Genomic DNA, 22,359 nt, shown 5'->3' with positions numbered 1-22,359 from the left:
GCCATGTGGACATCCCCGCTCCACCAGCTGCCCCTGCCCATGGAACGAGACGCCCCGCCGGCTGCCCCTACCCATGGGAAGGGATGCCCCGCCAGCTGCCCATGGGAAGGGATACCAGGGCAGCCGGCGGGGTATCCCTTCCCATGGGCAGGGGCAGCCGGCGGGGCGTCCCTTCCCATGGGCAGGGGCTAAGGATATCCTTAGCCATGTGGACATCCCCGCTCCACCAGCTGCCCCTGCCCATGGAACGAGACGTCCCGCCGGCTGCCCCTACCCATGGGAAGGGATGCCCCGCCAGCTGCCCCTGCCCATGGGAAGGGATGCTGTACTCTGTCTTCTTCATGGGTACATACTAACCAACATCCCAGCTTCCCCAAGTTTTTATTTAGGTATTGCTGCAGGCATGCCCTCATAAAAGAGGGCTACTGGGATGTACCCATTTAGGGATGTTGGCTAGTATGTACCCATGAAGAAGACAGAGTACTGTAAATTTAGGGGCAGTATCCCGATCGGGGATACACCTGCAGGTGACCACTGTAGTTACCGTTCATTGCTCCTTAGCTGTATTACACCAAGATCACTCCCTACCGACTTGGTGAAGTCCTGTCCCTGCCACCAGTCCGCTGGACCCCATGTGGGCTTCTTCTGGTCCTGTTTATGCTGGTTTTATAACTTTCTAATCTTATTTTTCTGCCCCGAGTCCCAGCAGACTGCAGATCCCTGGGTTTACATAACTGAACAGCTGTGTCTGATTCCCGGGCGCTCGCTCAGCGCCATTAATCTCCCGATATCCCACATTAGTAAGATCTTCTCTGTTTAATCTCATTTGAAGTCTGAGATATCTTTCATTCACACAATTACCAGCAGAATGTGGAGATACGGCCCAGATGATGTGATCTAATCTCCCCGCTGGTGACGCTCGGGGACCCTGCGGTGATGGGACCCCCTCCCCTCTCCAATGTTTTCCACTTATTTTGAAAGGTTTAGGCATTCACATTTATTGGACCTTACATGCTTTATACTGTAGTCACATTCAAAGCTGCGTTTATAACTCTCCAGTCACAGCAGCTCCGGTGTAAACAATCTGCAACTAATTGTCATGTGCATTGTGACCAGCGCAGGCAGTCGCACACGTGGGTCCTATTCAAGTAAATGTCGCAGGTGCAGACACCATATCTCCTGCTGGTGATATCACCTTTAGGCTATAGGATCTCACATCCTTCCTATACATACCTGCTCTGCACTTCCTCTGCTCTTTCGACTTCTTTCCTCAATCATTTTTCCTCGCTTTTCCAACATTTCTTTTATCCTTTCTATCTTTTCTTATTTACCCTTTTCTTCCCTCCCAACCCTTTGCTTTGGGTCCTGACTTTTCAGCTCTTCTATCTTGTCTCCTCTTTACCTCCCCCCTCTCCCATTTTTTCTTCCTTATATTTCTCCCCCCTTTTCTTCCTTGTATTCCTTCCCTTCTTCCTTGTATCCCTTCCCTTCTTCCTTCCCTTCTTCCTTCCCTTCTTCCTTGTCTTCTTCCTTGTCTTCTTCCTTGTCTTCTTCCTTCCCTTCTTCCTTCCCTTCTTCCTTGTCTTCTTCCTTGTCTTCTTCCTTGTCTTCTTCCTTGTCTTCTTCCTTGTCTTCTTCCTTGTCTTCTTCCTTGTCTTCTTCCTTGTCTTCTTCCTTGTCTTCTTCCTTGTCTTCTTCCTTGTCTTCTTCCTTGTCTTCTTCCTTGTCTTCTTCGGCTACATGCACATGACCGTTGGGGGATGTATATACGGCCGCAAGCTTGCAGCCGTATATACGCCCCCCGTAGGTCAGCAATCGGCGCACAGAACGGTACGTGCGCCATGTATCTATGGAGAGGGGTGAGGACGAGCAGCACTGAGAGGCACTGGTAACACCCCCCTCGCCAATGCTCTTCTGGTGCATTTGCATAATTGTAAACGTTGATTTTAGAAGGAAGGAGGCCATGTATACAAATATAAGAAGATAAATACAGTCACGGTGCCCGGATCTATAGGTATGTGTCCCTGGTTTTATGGATGTGTTACGGTAGGTTTCCCTTTTTAATACAAGTAATTTGTTTTCTTCCCACATTGTATGAGGATATGTAATGGAAGGTTTACTATTCTCTGCCTACATTTATTATTGCAGATATCTGATTACTATGGCATTTTGACCTTAGGCAGACCTGAGTAATCAAAGGCAGATTGGATGCTACTGATTTACCATCATAAGAAACATTGTAGCAGGCTGTAGGTTTCCCTAGTAACCAGAAGTAGTAGGTGGGGGGCAGCAGTCACATCCTGTGCTATATTATTAATCAGATTTTTTTTCTAATACATTTAGGTGGAAAATTAATCAGATTTGGGCAGAAAGTGGTATCAGAAACTCTGGGCACTCTCTAATACTATAGATGCAGTGCCATTTTTCGCTGGCTTGCCCGTCTAACAGCGCCCCCTGCCTGTGGCTTAGATTGTAGGTGTATTTATTCTTCCATTGTATATCGCATGTAGAAATTGCATGACACTCGGAGCGTTCTTGACTCGCAGTCCCGCTGATAACGAGCCTTGGCGCGGTCTCCTGGAGGAGTTGTGAGGTGCGGCTGATGTGTTGTGGTATCTGTTTCTGGTTATAGCAATGATGTGTTTTGGCTTTGTGTTGGTTTGGTTGAGGGATCATCGCTGAGAGATGAGTCTGAATTACCGCGATCACATCACCTCCTGTACTCTCCGTAATCCCGCGGTACGTGACTGGTGATGGAGCTGCGGCACTTGTCCCTTCCAGCCATGGTGTGCCTCCCTCCGGGACACCAGATGCTTACACCATGTGGGGAAGATGGAGCCGGAACATTCGCTAGGAAGTTCTGCAATTCCCCACAAGTTAAATAAGATTTTTTTTCATTATCGGAAACCATCTCACTCTTGCTTTGTTTTCTTCTTTCTTGCTCCTGTCCTTACTTTTTTCTTTCTTGCCCCGCGTTTCTCTCTTGCCGCCTCTTGTTGCCTCGCGTTTCTCTCTTGCCGCCTCTTGTTGCCTCGCGTTTCTCTCTTGCCGCCTCTTGTTGCCTCGCGTTTCTCTCTTGCCGCCTCTTGTTGCCTCGCGTTTCTCTCTTGCCGCCTCTTGTTGCCTCGCGTTTCTCTCTTGCCGCCTCTTGTTGCCCCGCGTTTCTCTCTTGCCGCCTCTTGTTGCCCCGCGTTTCTCTCTTGCCGCCTCTTGTTGCCCCGCGTTTCTCTCTTGCCGCCTCTTGTTGCCCCGCGTTTCTCTCTTGCCGCCTCTTGTTGCCCCGCGTTTCTCTCTTGCCGCCTCTTGTTGCCCCCCGTTTCTCTCTTGCCGCCTCTTGTTGCCCCCCGTTTCTCTCTTGCCGCCTCTTGCCCCCCCGTTTCTTGTCTTGCCTCCCTCCCCTGTTTCTATCTTCCTTTGCCCCCCCCCCCCCCGTTTCTTGTCTTGCCTCCCGTTTCTCCCCTGCCGCCTCTTGCCCCCTCCCCTGTTTCTATCTTCTCTTGCCTCCTTGCCCCCCTCCCCTGTTTCTATCTTCTCTTGCCTCCTTGCCCCCCTCCCCTGTTTCTATCTTCTCTTGCCTCCTTGCCCCCCTCCCCTGTTTCTATCTTCTCTTGCCTCCTTGCCCCCCTCCCCTGTTTCTATCTTCTCTTGCCCCCCCCCCCCCCGTTTCTTGTCTTGCCTCATGTTTCTCCCCTGCCGCCTCTTGCCCCCCTCCCCTGTTTCTAACTTCCTTTGCCCCCCCCTCCCCTGTTTCTATCTTCCTTTGCCCCCCCCTCCCCTGTTTCTATCTTCCTTTGCCCCCCCCCGTTTCTTGCCTTTTCTGCCCTTACCTCTTTCTTCCTCTCCTTTCATCTTTTCCCCTTCTACTTCAGCCTTCATCTCCTTTCCTCTCTCTCTTCCCTCTCCACGATTAGAAATGGTCTCACATAAGATGCACATTGTGTAGGTATAATGTTGTGTGTATATGTGGAGGTGGATAGTAGAGTCACGGTCTTCCTGGCAGCATGCGGCTGATAAAATTTAGTAAAGGTGTTTATTTTCATCATTCTTGTGCCCCGGGGCGCAGTCCTAGAAGACGCTGTGAAGAAATGACCGCAGTGCGTCTGCAGAACGCGGAGCAATGGGAATAATTCTTGTCCGGCAACGTCTAATCCATAGGGATGAATGAAGAATGAAAACATAGTGCGATCCAGAACAGACACCAGAGATGAAACATCTGTGATAAACAGCAGAGGGTGTGCAGCAGGGACTGTCCCATCCTGCTCTACAAGAGCCAATCATAACTAAAGACAGAGATCAGAAAGCCAATAAAAAGTCTTTATTTGTAATATAATTTGCACATTTCGCCCTTTCTCACCACAAAAAAAAGAGAATATACACTGCTCAAAAAATAAAGGGAACTCTTCCAAGATCTGAACAATCATATTTATTAACCAATGGAGGCCTTAAAATGGATAAACACTACAGGTTGATCCAAATATGATGATATGTCCGTAAAACAAGACAAAATGAGGCTCAGTATTGTGCGTGACCTCCACATACCTGTATGACCCCCCCCCCCCCTACAATGCCTCGGCATGCTCCTGATGAGGCTCATTATTGTTTTTGACCTCCACGTGCCTGTATGACCTGCCTTCAATGTTTGATTTACTTGGAGTTATGTTATGTTGTGTTGTTTAAGCGTTTCCTATTTTCCTGAGCAGTGTAAATAGGTTATGGCCCGAAATATCCAATATTATTAAATGCAGACCTGGTCATTGGACATTGTACATCATCTTCTCAAATCCTCCAGCTGTGTACATACTATCTTATTATGTTATAATCTGCTCAGCTCCTCCTGCTCTATAACATGCTGCCTGCAGATAGGACACAATATATAATCCCTGCTGCTCTATAATATACTGTCTGCAAATAGGGGACCATGTATAATCCCTGCTGCTCTATAACATGCTGCCTGCAGATAGGACACAATGTACAATCTGCTCAACACCTGCTCTATAACATGCTACCTGCAGATAGGACACTATGTACAATCTGCTCAGCTCCTCCTGCTCTATAACATGCTGCCTGCAGATAGGACACTATGTACAATCGGCTCTGCTCCTCCTGCTCCATAACATGCTGGATGCAGATATGACACAATGTACAATCTGCTCAACACCTGCTCTATAACATGCTGCCTGCAGTAAGAACACTATGTACTATCTGCTCAGCTCCACCTGCTCTGTAACATGCTGCCTGCAGTAAGAACACTATGTACTATCTGCTCAGCTCCACCTGCTCTATAACATGCTTCCTGCAGGTAGGACACTATGTACAATCTGCTCAGCTCCTCCTGCTCTATAACATGCTGCCTGCAGATAGGACACTATGTACAATCTGCTCAGCTCCTCCGGTTCTATAACATGCTGCCTGCAGATAGGACACTATGTACTATCTGCTCAGCTCCACCTGCTCTATAACATGCTTCCTGCAGGTAGGACACTATGTACAATCTGCTCAGCTCCTCCTGCTCTATAACATGCTGCCTGCAGATAGGACACTATGTACAATCTGCTCAGCTCCTCCTGCTCTATAACATGCTGCCTGCAGATAGGACACTATGTACAATTGGATAAGCTTCTAGATTTTGGAGGTCTCTTGTAGTAATAACCAGAGACACTGGATTATGCTTATTCAGATAAATAATCTGTCTTTTTGGCGCGGTTAGTTTGTCATCAGTAAATCATCTGATGCTTAAGAAGACTCCTCTCTGTGTGGAGGGAGCACAACCCTCACCATCCCCAGCTCCCAGCGCTGCTCTCCCCTGCAGAGCTCCTCAGTCCTTCCAAGCCGTGTTCTTATTCCTCGGGCGCGCTGCGGTTTTACTTATTTGCATTGTTTCCCCCGTCGCGCTTCATGCTTATTACACGGATGGAAAGGAACATTCCTCATTATCTTATTTGTCTGCTAATAAATATCTGTTTTTCACAGGAGGTGGTCATCCAGCTCTCCATAGATCCTGAATACTATATGCATTGGTTGAACAATCATTCTTCTGCTGTAGCACACCTGCTCCCTGTGTTCATGCACCAGGGTGCTCAGGATGAACATTGACACCTCAGATATCCCTTTGATCTTTTTTAAGGGATTTGGGGAAATCTCTAGCCTCCAATGAAGCCTTTCCAGGGCTCAGTGTTACCGTCCCTTTAAATTTGCTATATTATGCGCTTTTCCCGCGTCACATTCCCTATGATAAAGTGTTGTGTTATCGGTGGCTTCCTGATTGGAATGTCTCCCGGTGTCTCGTCCCTGTCATGTCTCCTCTTTGCGAGGCTTTTGTTGCTAGCAACGCCACCGAAACATTGTCTCAGAGCGCGGATGAGCACGCCATTTACCGCTATAGAAGGATTACACCCGCCGACTCCTGCCGTGATAAATGGACTTGTTTTCCAGCGGAGAAGGTTTACACGGGAGGTCAGGTGTTGCCTTATACAACGGAGGAATGTTCCACTATTACTCCCGCAGCACAGAGGAAACCAGGAGCCGGTGGAGGATAGATCCTTCATGTCCATTATGGAAATGAAATGGCTGAATCAAGGCTCAGGGAGGCAGAAGGTGGAGATCCAACCCCAATGTAGGGTTTCACAATGTAGCAAATTTTAGTTACTTTTTCAATAGTATAACGGTCAAATTGGTTCCTGCAGTTCAAGCCTGGTCACATGTTCACTGTTCCACCAATCAGAGACTCTGTACATGCGGGTGGGAGGTGCAAGAAGGGAAGTTCAGTGGCTCTTAGGTGTCCCTGTCCTCAGTACCACTGGATTTTTAATGTCCCCCTGACAGTGGCGGTCCTGAAATTTGTCGTGTGTGATACCCTGACACTCCCATAGCCTCTACATAAAACACTACAGGGTCAGTTTAACCTATTCAGCCCTGGTCCCAGCAAGGCAGTGGGCTGAAAATATGGTATCTGTATTGAGAATACTACACCAAATATGGCATCAATCTCAAAATAACCCCACTGGATCATCTCATATGTTCAACGTTTAAAATTCGGACAAGATGTGCATCACAGCAGCACAGAGGATATCAGGAGGGGAGTGGCGTCACGCTAAGGATTGGGCTAATGGAGCGGTGCTGATGATGAGGGAATCTGTGGGAAACTTGCAGAATGTTCCCAGCTTTGTACATGTGGAGGGTTAATTAATCTCCCAGGCGACAGTGCAGCAGTGATGGATCAGATCTGGTCCCGGAGAGTTATAGACTCTGCTGACTCCCCTCCTGTCACTTACCAGATCTAATCTGAGGAGATCAGACCAAGCAGCCATGACATGAGGCCTTTAGTTCTGCTCCAGACCGCTATATATCATAGCCTCATTCCAAGCCATTACAGAGCCATAAATCTTCACCGAACAAGAGACCAGGGGGTGCAGGCTGCTCCCAGCGTGGGGTCTGTCTACATTGTATCACTGCTGGGTTACATGTAACATTGTATCTGCCATCAGTGTCACTGTGAAGTCACTAGTGATGGCACCGCTGCTCTCTAGTGATGGATAGGCTGTATTCTCAGTGATGGCACCGCTGCTCTCTAGTGAGGGATAGGCTGTATTCTCTGTGATGGCACCGCTGCTCTCTAGTGATGGATAGGCTGTATTCTCGGTGATGGCACCGCTGCTCTCTAGTGATGGATAGGCTGTATTCTCAGTGATGGCACCGCTGCTCTCTAGTGATGGATAGGCTGTATTCTCGGTGATGGCCCCGCTGCTCTCTAGTGACGGATAGGCTGTATTCTCAGTGATGGCACCGCTGCTCTCTAGTGAGGGATAGGCTGTATTCTCAGTGATGGCACCGCTGCTCTCTAGTGAGGGATAGGCTGTATTCTCAGTGATGGCACCGCTGCTCTCTAGTGAGGGATAGGCTGTATTCTCAATGATGGCACCGCTGCTCTCTAGTGAGGGATAGGCTGTATTCTCAATGATGGCACCGCTGCTCTCTAGTGACGGATAGGCTGTATTCTCGGTGATGGCACCGCTGCTCTCTAGTGATGGATAGGCTGTATTCTCAGTGATGGCACCGCTGCTCTCTAGTGACGGATAGGCTGTTTTCTCGGTGATGGCCCCGCTGCTCTCTAGTGACGGATAGGCTGTATTCTCGGTGATGGCACCGCTGCTCTCTAGTGAGGGATAGGCTGTATTCTCGGTGATGGCACCGCTGCTCTCTAGTGAGGGATAGGCTGTATTCTCGGTGATGGCACCGCTGCTCTCTTGTTATAGGCTATATTCTCAGTAATCCCCTCGCTTTTTTCATTCTTATACTTTGCTTTAGGGATTTGCCGTTTCATATAGAATGTGTCCTTTTCCTATTTTCCAGGGAACAAAGCACGATCACAGCGATGGCGACGATGAAGATTCCGGATTGATACAGCCCGCACAAGTCTTTGCTCCCAAGAGTTTGGTGCTGGTTTCCAGATTGGACTATCCAGAAATCTTCCGGGTCAGTATAAGAGGAACATCTACTACAATAACCAGTAATGAGGCTGCTGCAATGTGTCCTCCCTGACGTGGTGTTCTCTGTTGTGTGTGTCACTCGCAGGCCTGTCTCGGCTTGATCTATACCGTCTACGTGGACAGTCTGAACGTGTCTCTGGAAAACCTGGTCGCCAACCTCGTCACCTGCATCATCCCATCAGCCGGCGGATCACAGGTAATTATATAATCGCCCACGTACAGCACGTAGGGAATAAAACCTAAATTAACTTTCTATATAAAGTTTTATTTGTCTCCTCTCTGATATAAACAATGTGATGTGATCATTGTGCAGGTTACTCTTGCCAGGGTGATATAGGGACATCTCTCTAGGTTTCTCTCCTCTGATGTCTGTCTCTATATTGTATCTTCCCATCTCTCTATTGCCCCTACTTATCTTTATTTGCACCTCCTTTTTTGCTCCCTGTTTCTCCCCCAATATCTCTCTTGCGCCCCTTCCCGTTGCTTTCTATGCTTCCATCTTACTTGCTTACTAGTAATTTCTCTCTTCCCTTCTATGTTGCCTATTATAATTTCCAGGACCTTGGGGGATGATCTCTCATTTCAGATGTTAGCTCCACCCCTGCTCAGTTAGCTCCACCCCAGAGGGACAGATAAATATAAAATTTTGCAATTCTGATAACCATTGTGCTCCTCTGAACGGATGCATTATGATTTGTAAAGCTCTCTTGAATTTGATGGGGCTATATAGATTATTATTATTATTATTATTATTATGCATTAATCAAATCAATTTGATGAATTTCTCATGGGTTTACTATGGGATAAATTCTGACTGCCCATGGCCTCTGTAGCTCCTTTCTATAATACTTTCACCCCAGTCTGATATTACAAACTTTCTGCTCTTAGTTATTTCTATTTTTTTATTATGAAACGCACTTTTATTGGTCGTCCTTCAATTTTTCTGCTCCGGTGGAATTAGAGGATATGTCTAATCCAAGGATTTGTTATAGACACCACAGCACAGCGCCCCCGGGGGACGGACACTGAGGATTCTATGGGGTTACGTAGGGGTCCGACCGGGATCTGCTTATTATATGTAGACCAGACTTGTGTATACGCGGACAGTTTCTGTACATATGGATTTGGTGTTTACAGATTGCTTGAAACTAGAGGAAATGGAAAGGGTTAAACGTAGGACTTGAGACGTCTTCATATTCTTCACTGCATTTACATTGCTGACAATCTGCTCTTTAATATAGTTTCACTTTTATTCTGCTGCTGCTCTCTTTAGCTATATGTCAGTCTTCACTGTTGTTCTTGCATTATATTCATGAACCAGGAATCCCAGCATGAGCAGGGCTGTATGATGTGCTTATGGACATTGCCCTGTCTGAAGCTTGTTCTGAGTTTTCAGCAGTTTTCCATCGAAACCTTTTAAGGGGAAACTTTCCGATGTTCATAGTGCCAAACTGATGACATAATAAAAGTAAACTTCTGTATGGAAAGTCACATCAGCCAGCAAGTGCTACAGAGGCGGACCCTTCTGTTAAATCAGTCCTGACTTGGTAGCACTTGTAGAGTAATTTGCATATCCATTATAAGATGATGGATTATTATTATTGGTTTGGGGGATATGTGGGGGTCTCATTTTAACTGTTTACAGTCTGGATATTAAGTGACCTCTCTACTTTTTTGTATTGTAGAAACTGTTCTCATTGGGAGCTGGAGACCGGCAGCTCATCCAGACGCCTCTGTACGACAGTCTTCCAGTGACGGGCACCAGCGTGGCACTGCTCTTTCAGCAACTAGGTGAGGACAGGACCCTGTGGCAGGTCTGCTGATCACTCATGGTTCATGTGTTCATCGTGCATTGGACTGGTTTTCCACCCAGGGCATCCTCAGACTGCCTCCTAATGTTACTCTGTGGAGTCACTACTAATTTCTCTTTTGCCCTCTTCTTTCAATGTTGCCAATGATCTCTTCCAGGACCTTGCGGGAGGAGTTCTCAGTTCAACAGTTAGCTCCACCCTCGCAGTTTCTAACCCCGCCCCAGAGGAGACAGAGCTGACTTTGATTTTGCAATTCAGAAAAATTGATTAATTGCTCCCATGTTGGTATAACCTGTGATGATCAGGCTGCGCTGTTACCCATCACGGCATCTTGTCTATCCTAATGGGACGTGACCACTGACCCCCGTAGCCACATGCCTTCACTAAGTATTGCAGATGGACCCTTTAAAAGGAATCCGTCAGCAGTTTTATTTTACAACCCATTGGTCACCACTAGGCAGGTAAATGATACAAAATAGTCACAATGAGCTCTCACACTGCTGTGTTCTTAGCTCTCTGCATTGAGCTTCTCTTCACCCCCCTCCCTCCTGGATCCAGGATTCTGGTTGAAAGCTACAGCCATCCTTTAGATCTACAGGGGGAAGCTCAGAGCACAGCAGTGTGAGGACCTGCCCCTTCTCCGTTCTCTCTGCTGAATTTGGCATTAGCGACTTTTTGATGCGGTTCTGAGTCTGATCTTGATATGAATACAACATTTCTATAAGCTGGAAGACCCCATTAATGTGTATTCTGCTGCATCCATGATAAAATGCCATTATATATAATACATACTCCCCCCTTCCCAGTTCTTCTGTTATTACAGGGTCTCGCCCCTCTGTTGTATTAATAAGCAGAGCCCCCATCCCCCTGTATCCTCTCCCACATATAGTTATTATCTGAGCCATAAATCCTGACCCGTCTCGCCAGGGAGCAGCCGGAGTGATGATTTACAGACATTCCTGCCTTTATTGGGGGCCATATCTTGTATCACACTGTAACATAGCAGAGCCCGTCCTGCGTTTGGGGAGGGGGGGGTCCAGGACAATGTGACTTCCAGTAAGCGCCAGCCCTAGCGGGTGGGGGGGGGTCATGTTTACCTGGGATGCAGGAGAGTTGCATAATCTTCATTTCTCCTTCACTCCATGACCCAGGGCAGGGGGGCACATACTTTTGTGCAGTTGATTTGTGTGACAGCTTCACACGTCGCAGATCAGTCCCATTATCATGTAATAGTATAATACCTGGGACACGTCCAGAGGCCGAGAGGTGGAGGGTTTTACGGAAGATTCTGCAAAAAATGGAAATTCGTGTGATATATATATATGTGTGTGTGTATATATATATATGTATATGTATGTATATATGTATGTATGTATGTATGTATATATTATATATATATAGAGAGAGAAAACACGAATTTCTATTTTAATAATATATATATATGCAGCATAGATTATTACTCCCATCATACACTGGAACTCAAACTTTTCTTTCCATATCACTAAACATGTCTTAATCCCATGATCTCTTTTCCTAGAAGCTTACAATCAATTTTTCATGACTCACTATGTATCCATCCAATAGTTCCTATTCCCTGGAGCTTACAATCTATACTGTTCACCTGTATAACTCCCATCATTCCAAGTCCCCAAAAGTTCCACTCCTGTCATGCCGATTCTTATGGAACTTATCGCTCCCCTCATCCTTATTCCTAAAAGCTTATAATCTATCTCATTTCACTAAAATGTTTATCTATCCAGTCATTGCTGTCCCCAGGAGCTTAACATCTATTCTTCCCACCTCTAAACATGTCTAAACCTTCCCTTTCTCTCAAAAATGTATCAGTCTCATTATCCCTGGACCTAGGAGCTTACAATCTATTCTCCCATCTCTCTCTTAACATGTTTTGTTGCCATTATCTCTGGCCTCAGAAGCTTGCGATCTAGTCTTTACAACTCTCCATGTATGTATCACTACCAATTCTACTTCAGTTACTCTATTACTCCTAATATTCCCATCCCCAGGATCTTAAAATATATTCTGGTTTCTCAAAAATGTATCACTCCCATCATCCCTGGACCTAGGAGTCTTACAATCCGTTTTTCCTATCTTGCTATCCCATCATCCTCTGCCTTACAATCTATTCTTCTCATCTAACTTAATATGTATCACTCCCATTATCCAACAATATATTCTACCCATTTTTTAAAAAATGTATCACTCCCATCATCCCTCTTTCTAGGAGCTTAAAATCTTTTCTTCCTACTTCACTAAATATGTATATCTCTAATCATCCCTGTTCCTGGGAGCTTACAATCTGTTCTTCTGGTCTTTATATAACCATATTACTCCCATCATCCCTGTTCCTATCTCTCTAAACACATATACACTCACCGGCCACTTTATTAGGTACACCTGTCCAACTGCTCGTTAACACTTAATTTCTAATCAGCCAATCACATTTAGGCACTCAGTGCATTTAGGCATGTAGACATGGTCAAGACAATCTCCTGCAGTTCAAACCGAGCATCAGTATGGGGAAGAAAGGTGATTTGAGGCCTTTGATCGTGGCATGGCTGTTGGTGCCAGAAGGGCTGGTCTGAGTATTTCAGAAACTGCTGATCTACTGGGATTTTCACGCACAACCATCTCTAGGGTTTACAGAGAATGGTCCGAAAAAGAAAAAACATCCAGTGAGCGGCAGTTCTGTGGGCGGAAATACCTTGTTGATGCCAGAGGTCAAAGGAGAATGGGCAGACTGGTTCGAGCTGATAGAAAGGCAACTGTGACTCAAATCGCCACCCGTTACAACCAAGGTAGGCAGAAGAGCATCTCTGAACGCACAGTACGTCCAACTTTGAGGCAGATGGGCTACAGCAGCAGAAGACCACACCGGGTGCCACTCCTTTCAGCTAAGAACAGGAAACTGTGGCTACAATTTGCACAAGCTCATCGAAATTGGACAGTAGAAGATTGGAAAAACGTTGCCTGGTCTGATGAGTCTCGATTTCTGCTGCGACATTCGGATGGTAGGGTCAGAATTTGGTGTCAACAACATGAAAGCATGGATCCATCCTGCCTTGTATCAGCGGGTCAGGCTGGTGGTGGTGGTGTCATGGTGTGGGGAATATTTTCTTGGCACTCTTTGGGCCCCTTGGTACAACGCCACAGCCTACCTGAGTATTGTTGCTGACCATGTCCATCCCTTTATGAGCACAATGTACCCTGTAACATCTGATGGCTACTTTCAGCAGGATAATGCGCCATGTCATAAAGCTGGAATCATCACAGACTGGTTTCTTGAACATGACAATGAGGTCACTGGACACAAATGGCCTCCACAGTCACCAGATCTCAATCCAATAGAGCATCTTTGGGATGTGGTGGAACGGGAGATTCGCATCATGGATGTGCAGCCGACAAATCTGCGGCAACTGTGTGATGCCATCATGTCAATATGGAGCAAAATCTCTGAGGAGCTTCCAGCACCTTGTTGTATCTATGCCACGAAGAATTGAGGCAGTTCTGAAGGCAAATGGGGGTCCAGCCCGTTACTAGCATGGTGTACCTAATAAAGTGGCCGGTGAGTGTATCTCCCATCATTCCTGTTCCTAGGAGCTTACAATCTGGTCTTTCTATACCGGTATCACTCCCATCATCCCCCTTTCCCTCTGTGCAGGGCTCGTCATCTGCCTTCACTTATATCACCTAATATTTGGCGCTGTGTGAGCCTTCTCATTCCTTGGCGCTGACCTGGTCACTTTGGCTGCGAGCGCCGCGTCACGGCTTTATTTTACAGGAAGATATTTGGAGCCAAAGGAAATTTACACGTTGGTTTACGAGGCGTCCCACCATGTTATTCTCCGCAATATTCATCTCCGGACCCTGATCTGAGGTGCAGGAGAGATGGAAATCCCCCTCCCCTTTAATAATACTCTCCTCATTGTACAGTCGCCTTCATCTGTTTCCAGCATCCAGTACGAGCGATCAGTGCTGCAGTGTAAAGCACAGGGGCCCTGACACTTTGTCACCTCCAGAGCTGTATTCATAATTCTGCTGCTCAGAGCTCCCATGATGCTTTGCGATCTCTAGTCCGGACCCAGGATGAATCCAATACAGGGCAAGATGAACTGGTCATGTGATCTCATCATTCGTTACAATGTATCGGGCTGGAGTCCAGGATTGTTTTGACTGGATACAGTTGTAACAATGTACGACAGTAGGTCTGCATGCAATTCACTGACAGCAAGCGGAGCTGAATTGATAGACCGAAGTGGACACATTTTTTTCCACATCATCCCTGGAGCTTCCCATCTATGCCTGTATTTTACTATTTGGAAATTTAGTTCTGCATCTAGTGCTTGAAGTAAATCACCGAGATGCTGCGGATCATTGATGGCCGCCCTCGTAATGACTCTATTAGATGTGGAACCATCTCCCCGTGTGGTTCTCCACTTGCAGACATCATTAAATTGGAATATAAGGTCCCAGGGTCACAATGTCTGGAGAACTCTACCTCTGGAGCAGGCGGGGGACTCCATGAACCCCACAAATCCACCGGATCGTGCCCCGTTACTGATGATGGTCACGTCCCGTCTGCTTCATCCGCATGTCCCTGCATTTATCTTCATCAGATACTATCATTCTAATCATTTCATTTGGATTCCCCCTGTTACACTGCACAAGCAGTAATCAGGGGCCCCCGTCTGACAGCAGATTTTGAGAATGTCCTTGTGAGTTAAGATTTGGATGTGACTAGAGTATAAGGTCTGATGTAAGCAGGGATTTTGGACTTCGAGATGTCTCCGATTTAATGTTACCATCGCTGTAAAGTTAATTCAGTGAATTAGGAAGTAACTTGTCAATTTGGCTTCTACTCCAGTCACATCTAAAGCTGTAGTTTGGTTGCACGCACTTTATAATCTCAGATCACTAATTTTAAATAGCAGTTTCTTGATGTGCTTGCTGCTCTGCTGGACGCTGTGCAACCTGAGCGCTAACCGGGAACCAGCAGAATTATGATTGCAGCTCTGCTGCACAGCCACTGACACTGTATAATCTGAGCACTAGCTGGGAACCAGCAGAATTATGATTGCAGCTCTGCTGCACAGCCACTGACACTGTATAATCTGAGCACTAGCTGGGAACCAGCAGAATTATGATTGCAGCTCTGCTGCACAGCCACTGACACTGTATAATCTGAGCACTAGCTGGGAACCAGCAGAATTATGATTGCAGCTCTGCTGCACAGCCACTGACACTGTATAATCTGAGCACTAGCTGGGAGCCAGCAGAATTATGATTGCAGCTCTGCCAGACCCCCCTGACACTGTGCAGCCTGAGCCTTAAATGGGTACCAGCAGAATTATGATTGCAGCTCTAATGGAAACCCCCTGACACTGTGTAACCTGAATGCTAACTGAGAACCAGCAGATTTATGATTTCAACTTTGCTGGACACCCCTTGACACTGTATAATCTGAACGCTAACCAGAAATCCGCAGAATTATGAATGCAGCTCTGCTGGACACCCCTGACACTGTCAAACCTGAGCGCTAACTGAGAACCAGCAGAATTAGGATTGCAGCTCTGCTGGACACCCCTTGACACTGTGCAGCCTCAGCGCTAACTGGGAACCAGCAGAATTATGATTGCAGCTCTGATATAGATGGCTTTCCCCTTCCCTCATCATAGGAGTGTATTTGGACTGATACATTGTAACAAAACCTCATCTTCCTGGAATTGGAAAATGAAGTCCATCAGAACTTTCAGAGTTTTTGATTATATAATGATTAAACTTTTTGTACGAGAAATTGTAACCCGCTTTAGAGTAAAGTCGCCCCCGTGCAGCAAGCGCGCCCGCGTCTCCTAGTAAACAGTCTCCAATCTCAGAGTGTTACATAAACGCTGCGCCTAGAAAGCCGCTCAGCGTGGAAAACTACAGTGCGGACGTGCCTCGTCGCCGGCATACTGTACATACTGGACGCTAATGAGGAAGCGGGTTTGGGACGGGTCAGTGCACAGGCACAATGGCTGCATACACTGGGGGCCATCCCCGCGCCTCCATATAATCCCTAATCATGGTCCGGGGTCACCTGACTGCAGCAGTGAGGGAGTGTTTTATTACTAATCACAGGTGTAATTCTACAACACAAGAGAAGGAGACTCCAGTCTACTCTAGTCACCTCCAAAGCTGCATTCAAAACCTTGCTTTTCATCACTCAGATTTTTTGTCAATCCTGTTATTTTGCACTGTGCATAGCTTCAAGTTGTTTTCTCTCACACCCGATGAGCTACTGGTGCTTAAAGGGGTATTCCTTCCATGAAGACAAGTTTCTTATTACAAAATAACACATTGTCTATTTCACTGTTATTAACAAAAATGCAGCATTTCACAGATATAAGTCCAACCTGTCTCTTGGGTGGTGGCCATCTTGGATGAGATTGTGCAGATGAGATTTCAGTCTCTCTGCTGTGTGGCTGTAGCCCCGCCCCCTGCAGGAAGCTCAGAGACACTCACTGATTCATATCCTGCCAGGAGATCATGAGTAGAGGGAGGAGCTACAAACTACAAGGAGATAAGTGATCCAGGGGAAGGGGGAGGCAGGCACATATCTGTGATATGTAGCAGAGCTCACAGTGTAATGATCTGTCAGCCTCTATGTAATGATCTCATGCATCTCTGATCCGTCTCATCTCTCCTATGTGTTAGTACAATGTCAGATGAAAGTGTATACACACCCCTTGTACCCTGATAATGCAACCACATTGTCACCTCACATAACTAGATGGATAATACAATAATGTGTCTGCTTAGAGAGGCCCCGCCCACAACCTGGGATTTTACACTGAGCAGCCATGGGAGTGATAGGAGCTAAAACAGTAATAAAACGGAGTAACATTGTAAAGTAAGGGGTTAATATGACCTTTATTGTGTTAACATCACTATGGGGATAGAATTGTGAGAATTTCTTTCGTGGAAAAAAACCCTTTAAAGGGGTTGTCCAGAGATTAAAAAAACATGGCTGCTTTCATCCAAAAACTGCTCCTCTCCTGATGGAATAACAACTCCAGCCATCTCTATACATCTGATCTGCAATTACGGGCACAAGATGTGTAGGTGTTTTTGGGTGAAAGGAGCCATGCTTTTAAATCTTTAGTCAACCCCTTTAAGATGTGAGCTCCTACGCACCAAGATTTAAAGGGCGTAAAACCAGCATTGTGTGTGTCTTTAAAACTTTTCAAGACACGCCTCTCCCTTTTTCCAAAAATCTTTAGTTTTAGCGAAAATTCCCTTTTATCTTTATGGAAATGAGCTTTAGGGGCGGAGCCATGACTCTTGCACCCGTGTTCTTTTTTTATATGGGAGAGGTCAATCATTTTGCAAAGGGACAGTGTTTGACCATGGAGAGAACTGGTTTACTCGCAAGCCCCGCCCTGGGTGCTCTATAAAGCTAATTTGCATAAACCTACAACCTCTACAGCGAAAAGTTTTTGGAAAACAGAAAAAGGTATGTCTGGAAAGGTTATAAAGTGCTCTATATAACACTGGTTTTACTTGTGGGGTGATTTGGGAGTCAGTACATTCCCTTTAAGATCCATCACGCTTAAACAGATTGTGTCCAGAGGCAGCAGTGAATCAGCAGAATGGTGAGCGCAGCTTTGGATGTGACTGGAGTAGGGGCCAGCGTCTGTTTACAGAACACATGGTCCGGCTGGAATGTGGCGTGCGCTGGCAGGAATGCGGCGCGATGCTCCAGATACATTGTTTTCCGTGCGTCCTGATTAGTTTTTAATCGCAGTCATATGGGCTCGTCCTGGAGATTATTGGTAAGTAATGAAGTCCGTGTTGTGCGCGCCCTCGGGGGGCCTGGCCGCTGCATCGCTCAGCTCACATCCTAGTGATGTCATTGAAGGCATCTTTCTGAAGTCGCTCCATCCGAGAGGCTCAAGCTTCAGATGTGTGACTTGTGGTGGCGGCTGCTGCCAGCCTCCAGTATACATGCCTGGCCGTAACTCACAACCGTCCTCTAAGTGGAACCTTCTGCCCCCCAATATGGAGCCCAACTACTTATACAAGGTGCCAACATGTTCTGCTGTGCTGGACACCTTATCACCACAGGAGCTCACAATCTATTCCGTCTACTTTTTCCACAAGAGCTCCTTATGTATTCTGCAGTGTATCACTCCCATCATCTATGATACATGAAGACCTCAATACGTTCTTATTGACCTTGTGCCCAGGAGCTCACAGTCTCATCTCACAAGTCACTGTATATCACTTCTATCCTTTCTGACCCCAGGAGCTCACAATCTATTCCATCTACTCTTTCCCCAGAAGCTCCTTAATTTTTCTGCAGTGTATCACTCCCATCATCTATACAAGATCATCTCAATACATTCTTATTGACCTTGTCCCCAGAAGCTTGTAATCTATTCTCCATAACTCACAATGTATCCATCCCATCATCTACAACCACAAGAGCTCACAATCTATTGTCTCTAGTGTATTCTCTACCATCATCTATGATCCGTTGAGCTCACAATCTAATCTCCACTACTCACAATGTATCCATCCCATCATCTAGGACCACAAGAGCTTACAATCTCCATACCTCCCTTTGTATCAATCCCCGCAGCCCTGGTCCCAGGAGCTCACAATCTAATCTCTTCAACTTCCATCATCATCCCTGACCCAAAGAGCTCAAGATCGATTTCCCCCTACTTCCCTGTGTATCTAGACCCCAGGAGCTCACAATCGACCACATGTCTCTGTTTAACCCTTGCCTTACAAGGATTCCATCCAAGATGATGGAAAGTTGGCGAACCTTTCAGCATACCCTCGCCATGTCTTATTGACATGGGGCTGCACCGCCCCTTTAATATCCCGCCTGTGTGTGAATATTCCCAGTGCTCTCTGCTCACTATACACATTCTGTGTTTATGGAATTCTGTCCGTCTCCGGGGAGGTGTTACCATATGTCAGACCTGCGGATAGTTCAGGAATTGATGCCAGAAATTCCTTTCCAACCAAATTATCCCGTAACGAAAATATATGATGTCCAGTTCCTTCCTCCTTAAAGGGGAGGTGGGATTCCCATCTCTCCGTATATGGGTAAACTTCTTTTGGGTCATGTAGAGGGGACATGCGTTTGACTCCTACATTGCACTTTTGGAGGGAGGGCATTGACTTACGAATTTACATAATATTCAGAATAATTGTTATAATAATAATTTTTAAATGTAAAATAAAGTTTCCTCAATTGTATGGAGGTCATTTATTCTCTGAGTGATAATTTGGCTTTACAGCAGGCTGTAAAACGAGATTGCTTTTTGCTGCGCGCATGTTGTGCTGACACCTAGTGGACGATTTTGAAACTGCATTTTAAATTTCTATATAATTAATGGTTGCAACTACAAGTAGGATTTAATGTTATTTACAGTATTTATGAAATATTAATCATAAAACACACCTATAAGTTGACGCTTTCCCTTTAATACCTGCCCCGGTGTGTAATAGTTAGCCAGGGTGAGTGTCAGGAGGCTTCTGTCACACAGTTCAGGCCGTTGACTCATTAACTCTGTGTTTTATGTAAGTCATTCTGAAAATAAACTCTTTTTTTCTGCTTATTCATCAGCGCCCCCTCCCCTCTGCTCTGAGCGCGCTCCATACAGCCGGCGTATTTATTGTAAATGTATTTACATTGATTCTGGTTATTCACGCGTCAACTTAAATTTTTTCTGGTATTTAAAGTTTAGAAAAACATGGCTGTTTAGTTATATACAGCGCCCCCACCTGTCTGCAGGTAGTGTGCAGTACTGCAGCTCATATCAATAGCAGGGAAACAATAACAAGCTGCAATATTACGTATCAGGATTCGAAAGTAGAAGTGATTTGTTTCTAATCCTGGACAATCCCTTTAACTGCATTAATATAACATTTTCATAAAATTGGCTTTCAGAATCAGATTGTGGAGGGTGTCAGACACTTCAGCATCAGATTAGTGGTGTCACTTGTGACCCCCATATAGCATCTGATCGACAGAGAGAATGGAACAGGATTCAGACAGCACTATTCTCCGTGTAGTGGACAGACCTGGTTACTGCAGATCAGCTTTTATTCATTGGAATAAGAGCCCAGCTGCAGTGGTAAAGATCAGCCACTACACGCAGAATGGCGCTGTCTGCACCCTGTTCCATATGGGGGCTCTGGATATAGGACCGCTTTTTCTTAGGACTCACCAATCCAAATTTAAAAAAAAAAAAAATTCCCCCTATCACTGCATTGTGCTTGCAGACCCCCAGTTGCGCAGCTACAAACTGTTACATTGTAACAATCAGGACAAAGGATCTTTCAGACAGGACTCTGTAAACTGGATGCAACTGCAACAAACTCTCAGCTGTCAGAAGGTTTAGGTTTGGACTGGTTTATGGATGTTCCCATTTACAGATAGCAAACATCTTAATAGCGGTAACGAATCGTAAGACCCAAGTCTATTGTTCTCGCTGAAGGTTCCGGGTCATTCTCCTTTCGCTCGGAATCTGCGGTCACCTGACTCACCGGCCGCACCTTCCATAAATGTGTCAGCCGCCTATATCATGAGACTATAATGGCCACAATGTAAATATATCCTTCTGCTAATCTCTTTTCTAACTGTTCATTGCTCTGGCATAAATGATGCTTTGTGTGAAGGCTCCGCCTCCAGTGCACATAGTCAGGGAGACATATCCATGCATGGAGTCGATCCACCATTGTATAATAGTGTGCGTCCTTGAGTCTCATCTCATGTTCTTCTTGGTGGAGAGTGTAAAATATAAATATGTCTGTGTGTATATATATATATTTTTAAATGTGTGTGTGTGTGTGTATATATATAATATATATTATTATTATTATTATTATTTTTTTATTTTATTTTTTAAATTTATTTATTTTTTACATTTATTTATTTATTTTTAATTTATTTTTATATTTTTATATATTAATTTTTTTATATTTATTTATATTTACATATTTATTTATATATATATTTTCATATATATTTACCAGTTTTTTTTTTTGTGTTGTTTTTTTTTTTTTTTTTTTTTTAAGATCTTATTTCCTTGCCAAGATCTGATCACTTGAATTTCTAGGCCCATAGTTTGAGGCTTCACTACTGAGAGCTTCTGATGACACCATGTACTGTACAACATATCTGCTCAGTAATTGGGTTAAAAAAATAGCTGTTCCATGTACCTGGAGGTGACATTGATGAATTTCGGGTCTCCCAATTTCTCTTTGACACTAGAAGGGGTCGTGTTCTCATTGGCATCTCTCAGTAGTGCAGCCTCAGGCTCCAAAAGTGAAACTTCAATCCATCATATCTTCATCTTAGAAGAGGATATTACGGTTTTTGCCACTTTAATACACACTGTAGAGACTTTATTTTAGCACATTTTTGGGATGTTTGTGGCCAAAGATCACCCCCCTCCCCAAGCTAAAGATACATCCTATATAAATAGCTTGATGCCGGTGAGAGGATACAAACACTTCACCTTGGAGGGTCCGCAGTCTGAGCGGTCACATCTCTATGTCCCAGCCTCGGGGAAACAACAGGAAGGAGAGATTGATGAGCTTGTGACATGAGGATGTTTTCTCTATGAAAATGTTTATTAATAAAAAAAACGTCCAATATCTCGTCAACAGGAAGCGATTCCCTCATCGGGGTCTGTCTGGGACACCATGTCAGTGTCACTAATGCTTAGGTGGTAAAATCTAAGAAAAGCAACAATATAAATAACCGTTGCTATTTTGTATCCATGTTCAAGGGCTGTGATTGCTGTCAGGGAATGGAATAGTCCTATGACCTCGTCCTGACCTAGTCCTGGTTACACAGCTCAGGGTACTGCGCGAATATATTTGTTATTGTAACGCTTAGAAAAATTAAACATTCGGTCTCCTAGTGAGAATAATAAATTCCTATACTGATACATTGTAACAAAACCATTACATGAGCAGGTCTTGACCCTCCATACGTACTGTAACAAACCAGCAGCTTACTTAAACGTGTCTTGTGGTACCTG

The 22,359-nt window shown here is 45.4% G+C and overlaps 1 protein-coding gene across 4 annotated transcripts in view; it reads left to right on the top strand.

Annotated features, from left to right (window-relative positions):
* SBF2 (SET binding factor 2) overlaps nucleotides 1–22,359 on the top strand; it is a 191,079-nt gene that overhangs the window by 73,091 nt on the left and 95,629 nt on the right. For all 4 annotated transcript variants that reach the window (XM_072118838.1, XM_072118841.1, XM_072118840.1 and 1 more), the window contains exons 4-6: nucleotides 8,350–8,472; nucleotides 8,572–8,682; nucleotides 10,172–10,277. In XM_072118838.1, coding sequence (XP_071974939.1) covers nucleotides 8,350–8,472; nucleotides 8,572–8,682; nucleotides 10,172–10,277 — 340 coding nt within the window. The remainder of the gene's footprint in view (nucleotides 1–8,349; nucleotides 8,473–8,571; nucleotides 8,683–10,171; nucleotides 10,278–22,359) is intronic.

This window comes from Engystomops pustulosus, chromosome 7 (assembly GCF_040894005.1).
Source record: "Engystomops pustulosus chromosome 7, aEngPut4.maternal, whole genome shotgun sequence".
NCBI classification, from domain to species: domain Eukaryota; kingdom Metazoa; phylum Chordata; class Amphibia; order Anura; family Leptodactylidae; genus Engystomops; species Engystomops pustulosus.
This window is presented reverse-complemented; position numbering and strand designations above follow the sequence as displayed.